Raw genomic sequence first — 6,293 nt, 5'->3', positions numbered from 1 at the left:
TTATTGGTTTCAAAAATTTATTTAATTCCTATATCAATGTATATTATATCATTGTGAATATTTAATGTTTGGTCCTATCTCAAGCCTCTACAGTTTTCTATATTTTCTTGAATTTGAAAGTTCTTTATTAAAGGGGAGTGACCTCTCTATAAAAACAAGGGGGGAATGTTGTTACCTCAAATGTTATCATTGAAATTTGTAGGCATCATGTCTAGAGGCAAGCATCTAAGCTAACACTATCTTCTTAACCTTACTCCTCATCAAGGTTGATACAAGATCAATCAATTGGAAGAGGAATTTTACAAGATCAAGGAATTGTGAGAAGTAGTTTTGAAGACCAAGGAGTTTGGTGCAACCTTAAGGCTAAACGACACTCGTACAAATTTCCACCTTAAACTCTGTCATGAGAGGCAGGATAGCCTGCATAACCAGTGCATGTTCCAACCACATTCTTTTGTAAACAATTGGATTACCGACAACCACAACTACAAAATCTTTTGAATCAAAACCAGGGTATGTCCTAGAATCCTTTAAAAGATTTATACCAATTTGTCTGGTAATTCAGTGGAATAATATTTCTTCCATCAAACACAAATTCGATTTCAGTCTCAGTGAGAAAATAAGAAACACCGAGAAAAAATAAAATCCTACCAACTGTGCGTTCCTCCTCCAGACTTCTTCCCTCGTCCTTCTATGGTTCTGAGCCCTTTTCTCAGGATTGAGAGTCTATCTTTTTTATAAGGTCTCTGTGCACATTTTCTCCCTTTGAGATGTGTTTCCTAAACGAAAATGGTCCTGTTTGAATTATTCTCGTGCATTTTCAATGTTGTGCATCATTAGGGAGTCAGCCATAATCCATTGCATACTTTGCAAGGAGAAGTTACGGAAAAAAATAAAACCTCGAGAAACAAAACCCAAAACTATCAATCTACAGGGCAAGAAAAGTTTGAATTTCAAAACTCATTCCTAGCATCGAAATGGCTAACGTCTTCCATCCTCCTTTCCACAACTCTTAAGAGACAATCTTTAAACTCATATAAGTCCATACGGTTCTTGAAACCTAGAAAACGAAACTTGCAAGTGGCAACAATTAATTAATGAAAGGCTTGAAGAAAAAAAATATATTGAACTCACATTGAGAAAATAAAGTCATCTTGATAACATTACCAGGTGTTTCCCTAACCCTCTGGCAGAAATTTCAGTCGCAAAGCCATTCTCTGAACATAGGAGACTAGAAGAAGAAAACCCAATAAAAACTATCAAAACTAGAGGACCCCAATCAATACTGCAAGAAACAGACAGGGTCTTGGAATTTCTACGCTGCCCGTAGGCTTACAAGTGCCTCCGGTCATTTTTTTTTTTCTCTGTCTCCCCCCCTGCTGCCTCTTCCTTCCTGTTAGGATATTCCGACACATAGGATATAGTTAAGTTCAACTTGGTCTAGTATAGAGTTAGGTATAGAGTTAGGTAAAGTGTCTTTCTTTACCGTTGTACATTTTGTAACTTACAATCCGACGGTCACAATATGTAGTGATCCGACGGTTCACTCTCACCTCGGAATTACCGACACTTGATCCGTGGCTTGACACCCGATTGGTCCATGAGTTTATTTAAAGCGCATGGAGGGTCATTGTTCGGGTAATCCGTGCATGAGAGAAGCTTATGTAAATTTTCATTCTTTGATTAATAAATTGCCTGTAGTACCCATGTTGGGACAGGCCGTGGACTGTTTCCCTCCTTGCACTTTGAGGGTTTTAACCACGTCAAAAATACTGGTGTATTGATTTGAGATCTGGTTGTGAGCGGTGTCCTTTTGGTGTTCTTTCTGAGGAACTTACCCTGTAAATTCCTACACTTCCAACAATTCCCAAAAAGAAATTATACATATGTCATATCTAACTACTTCTTTCCACACATGAAGGAATTAGTTATACAGTGTAATTCAATCTTATCTTCATCTAAACAAACTAGACCACTTGGCTTGATCTCCACGCAGGGATGATCACTTGCCATTTATTCCTAATTAGACCACTCTTAACTACTTACCCTTATTGAAATTAATACAAATTTAACAACTAAGTCTTCCTCCAATCTTGCATTAGCCACAACATGTGACCACCCCGTCACATTGCTGGCCAGGTCTAGATGCTCCTGCATCAGACTCTCACAATTGAAAACATTCATGATCTCCTGATCATGTTATTTCAAAAAGGAAAGAAAGAAATAAAAAAATTCCTCTTAGATCCCAGACTTTGTCCTGGAGCTGTCCATATGCTCTGCTCCTCCATTTAGGCTGCATGTCAGCTGCTTCCTACTTCATCTTCCTTCTCTGGTCACAATAGCTTGGAGCTAAGAAAACTGTAATAAGTTTTCCATCATGTTCAATTTCATAACCTTCCTCTTTAACTTCATGAGACCTGACCACCAGCTCAAGATTGTTTTGTTGGAAAAACCTTTTGGTCACATCTTCTCCAAAAGACAAACCAACATCTCGTTTGCTGGGTCCATGCCCTTTACGGGGCTGTGGATCACTCCAAAGTATTTCACACATCAGACCCTCTTCAGGTGGCTCTCGGAATCGAACAATTTCTTTGATATCATCCAGTTTTATACCATCAACACTAAAAAGACTACCATGAACAACAAAAATCTTGTCATTGAGGACATGAGCCAAAGGCAAGCAGAAAAACACTTCAGCAAAAAGCTCAACCATGATTTCACTGTACTTGGACTTGACTTCACCCTCAAAACTATAAATCTTGTTCATACTCCTGCTTTCATGATTTCCTCTTGCAAGATAGAGTTCAGTTGGACACATACACTTGAATGCGAATAGCACAAGTATGAATTCAACTGAAAATGATCCTCGATCAACAAAATCACCATTAAAAAGATAAGGATTGTCCTCCGAAGGAAGCCCACTAATCTCAAAGATGTTCAAAAGGTCATAATACTGACCATGGATGTCACCACAAACAGTGAATTGCTTTCCATTCGGAATATTGATGTCAACCAGCGATGGCATCGCCTCCAGCAAATCCTTTACTTGCAATAATATTTGAAATGCATACCTTCTGTGTATATTTTTCTGATTCTTGAAGTCATCCATCATTTTCTTTATAAATTCCAATGTTACATTTTCTCCTTCTATTCTATGCTGGTGCTCTACCTTTATTGAATGAAAATCAATGGAATCAACAACAGAATGATTCTCAAGATCATTCACTGAGGTGGCCTCAATAAATCTAACTTTTTTGACTGTTGTTTTGGTCTCTTCAAGCTTTTTGGTGGCATCAGGATCATTTGGACAAATTCTCTTAACCTGCTGAAAATCTTTTAGTACTTGACTGATCACCTTTTCTGATGTTGCCAGCCTTTGCCTTCTGGTCTGCTTCAACATCAGTTCCCTTATGTTCTCAATCTTTGTTTCCAATAGATCTTCTTGCTGGTCTTCTTCATTAATTCTTCCTTCCTGCTTTAGCTGGTTGCTGCTGTCCAGCTGCATCTTCCTCTGTTTCACACATTCAGACTGTGTGTCTCCTTTCAACAGTATTTCAACTTGTTGTTCTGGACTTTCTTCTTTCATCAACACTTCAGTGTGTTGATTTAACTCCTTCAAAGAGTTTTCAAGCTTTTTCTCTGCATCATCTATTCTAATAATGCTTCCTTTCCCTGGTTCACAGTTGTGAACTTCTTCCTCTGCCTCTGCTTCCTTTACTGCTTGCAGTCTTTTCATACTCGAATGCAGCCCTTCCACATTGAAGCTCCTGCCTCAAGCTCTCTACTTCTGTATGCATAGCAGGAATCTGCTGAACTTCTGCGTGGGCTCGCTGCAATTCTTGATTTAGCTGTTGCACTTGTTCATTTAAATCTTGTCTAGCTGATTGAAGACTCTGCACATCAGAATGAGCTTGTTGCAACGCTGCCTTGATAGATTCACTAGCCCGGAGATCTGCCTCCATATTTGCAATTTTGTCCAAAAAACTTCTAATTTTCTGATCCTTATCATTCCGCATAGCTGCAATATGTGAATGCAATCGCTCCAGTTCACGTTGAGACATAACAAGATCTTGTCTCAAAGCTCCATGTGTTGCAGCTAACCTTTGATTTCCTATTGCAGGCCTTTGCATCTCCATACTTTGTGTTGTAAGCTTATGTTCCAACATTTCTAGCGGTGGTAACATATCTAAGGGATGATGACCTGCAGGAGGTCCCATGGCTGGACCATATATCTCAGGCCCCATGCCTGGGCGTTGAAGGTGTCTAGCAAAAGGGGGTGGCATGCAACCTCTACCAGCCATCTCTTTGTCTCTACAAATTCCTCTCCCAGTCGATTGTGACAAGGACTGAGGAAGAAATGTGGAAGATATCTTGCAGTCTTCATCAGGTACTGGTGCTTTTAGCCATTTCTCCAGTAACTCTAGCTCCTTCTCCCATACATTAGCTTCTTGATGAGAGCTTCTTTCTTCTTCTCCTTGATCCTGTTGTTGACTTCTTGTCATTGTCAGCTCTTCTTCCTTTTTTCCGCCTTTTGCTAGGTGAATTTCTGCTTCATGTCTTCTTCCTTGAGGTATCTTTTTCAGGTTGATCAACTCAACATCTCCCATGGTTGACTCAATCATGCCTATCATCATGACAACATGATGATCTTTTACTATGTTTTCAGAAATCATAGTCTCTTCTTCATGAACTTCTTTGACAATCTTCATTGGTTGTCCTTTTTCACCTTTGTATGTTGCTTTCACTAATATTTTTGAGCTCTTGTCTTCTATGCAGTTTTCTCTTCCAGGGTTGTCAACTACACTCCATGTGGGTGATATTGAATCGCTTGAAAACAATGTTGAGGAGCCATTGGGTGGAGAGGAACAATAGCTAGGACCACATGCTTCCTGCCAAGAAACGTCTCTACCAACTATGGGCAACCCTGTTATTGATACATTAACCAGCTCAGTGGAATCAGAATGTCCTGATTTGACAGGGTGATTGTTGTTTCCCAAAGTTAAATTTTCCAAATTTCGAGTTTCTTTTAAGGCTGTAAGATTACCTCTATCACTGTGAAGACAAGATGTCAGCAACTTAACCCTTCCTTCAATTGATTTTATGTCCCCACCTGCCAACTTCTCAAGGGAACCAGCTTGATGTGCATCCCAAACCACAGGAGCAGAACAGGGTTGATCACTACATTTGATGGCATTTCTGCCAGGTTTCCGTTGACCAACAAATGAAATATTAAACGATGATTTGTCTTCCCCTGCCTGTCGAACTGATACTTCCACGTCATTTAAACCCTCTTTGACCTCTTCTGTCTCTCTCAGGCTGCTCTTGGAAAGTTGCACATCCTCTACAGAATATTTTTTAGATGTTACATCTTGAATTAACGAATTCTTTTCTACTGATAAAACACTCTTCCTGATGCTCATATGGCCTTCTTGCATACCTGAACTTCCTTCGAGGGGTAACATTGTAGCCAAGATTTCTGACAACGGTGTATGCAATGTTGGAAGCTTATGTGGAACATCAATTACTTTATTTGCATCTTTCCCATAAGGTTGTGTTTCCGTGGTTCCATCAGTTTTACCTTCTGTCACCAGTTCAACCTATTTCTCTAAATTTCCTTCTAGTCTTCCTGTCAACATTTCAGTGTATCTCCTTGAGCTTCCTTCAAGGTTTCCTGTTAACATTTCAGTGTGCTGATGCAAGTTCTCTTCTGAACTTTTGAGACCCTCACACAATCTCACCTCTTCCTCATCATCATCTAGAGATATTCCTTCCTCTAGCTTGCAGATAACTTCATCTGCTTCATCCGCTTCTCCTGCTTCTTCAAGCATTTTCCTCTGAACAATTTTGCCTGTGGCATCTTCAATTCTTATCCTTGACTCAAAGAATTTGAGTTCCTTTGTCCATAAGGCAATCTCCTTTTTCTTTCACCTCATCTGTAATGAGTTCCAAATCACCTTCTTTCCTTTTAGTGGAAAGGTCCATCCTCTTTTCTATGCTTCTAGGTCTTGTAGCAGCTCTGTCAATATCTCCAATCTTGCTTTCATGTCAGCAAGTTGCTTGTCAAGCTCCTCTTGACTCATCCTCTTCATGCCTTTTGTCTTGGCATCCTTCCCTCTATAGTGGCTTTCTTGAGAACCTCTGCAATGACCTTCCATCATCTTTTTCTTCATCTTCTCTTCATGAGCTCCTCACTCCACTGCAACAAGCCTCCGCAACAGCAAGTCCTCCTCACTGCAATCTTACCTCACTAAGCTCTCCACGCTTAGTCTTTTGGTAAGCATGGTCCTCTATCT

General features: G+C 39.9%; 1 protein-coding gene and 1 pseudogene across 1 annotated transcript; both read right to left on the bottom strand.

Annotated features, from left to right (window-relative positions):
- Positions 1-2,311: 2,311 nt before the first annotated feature.
- LOC149173477 (serine/threonine-protein phosphatase 5 pseudogene) lies at positions 2,312-3,586 on the bottom strand (annotated as a pseudogene).
- Positions 3,587-3,677: 91 nt separating this feature from the next.
- Positions 3,678-4,301, bottom strand: LOC149173476 (protein FLX-like 2). The gene has a single exon (XM_089426714.1). The coding sequence runs from the start codon at positions 4,299-4,301 to the stop codon at positions 3,678-3,680; it is 624 nt and encodes a 207-aa protein (XP_089282840.1).
- Positions 4,302-6,293: the final 1,992 nt, after the last annotated feature.

The sequence above is a fragment of the Pinus tabuliformis genome, chromosome 4_2 (genome assembly GCF_031772625.1).
Source record: "Pinus tabuliformis cultivar Carrire ecotype Pingquan chromosome 4_2, CPIR1, whole genome shotgun sequence".
In the NCBI taxonomy this organism is placed as follows: domain Eukaryota; kingdom Viridiplantae; phylum Streptophyta; class Pinopsida; order Pinales; family Pinaceae; genus Pinus; species Pinus tabuliformis.
Note: the sequence above shows the minus strand (reverse complement) of the source record. Positions and strands in the feature narration are given on the sequence as shown.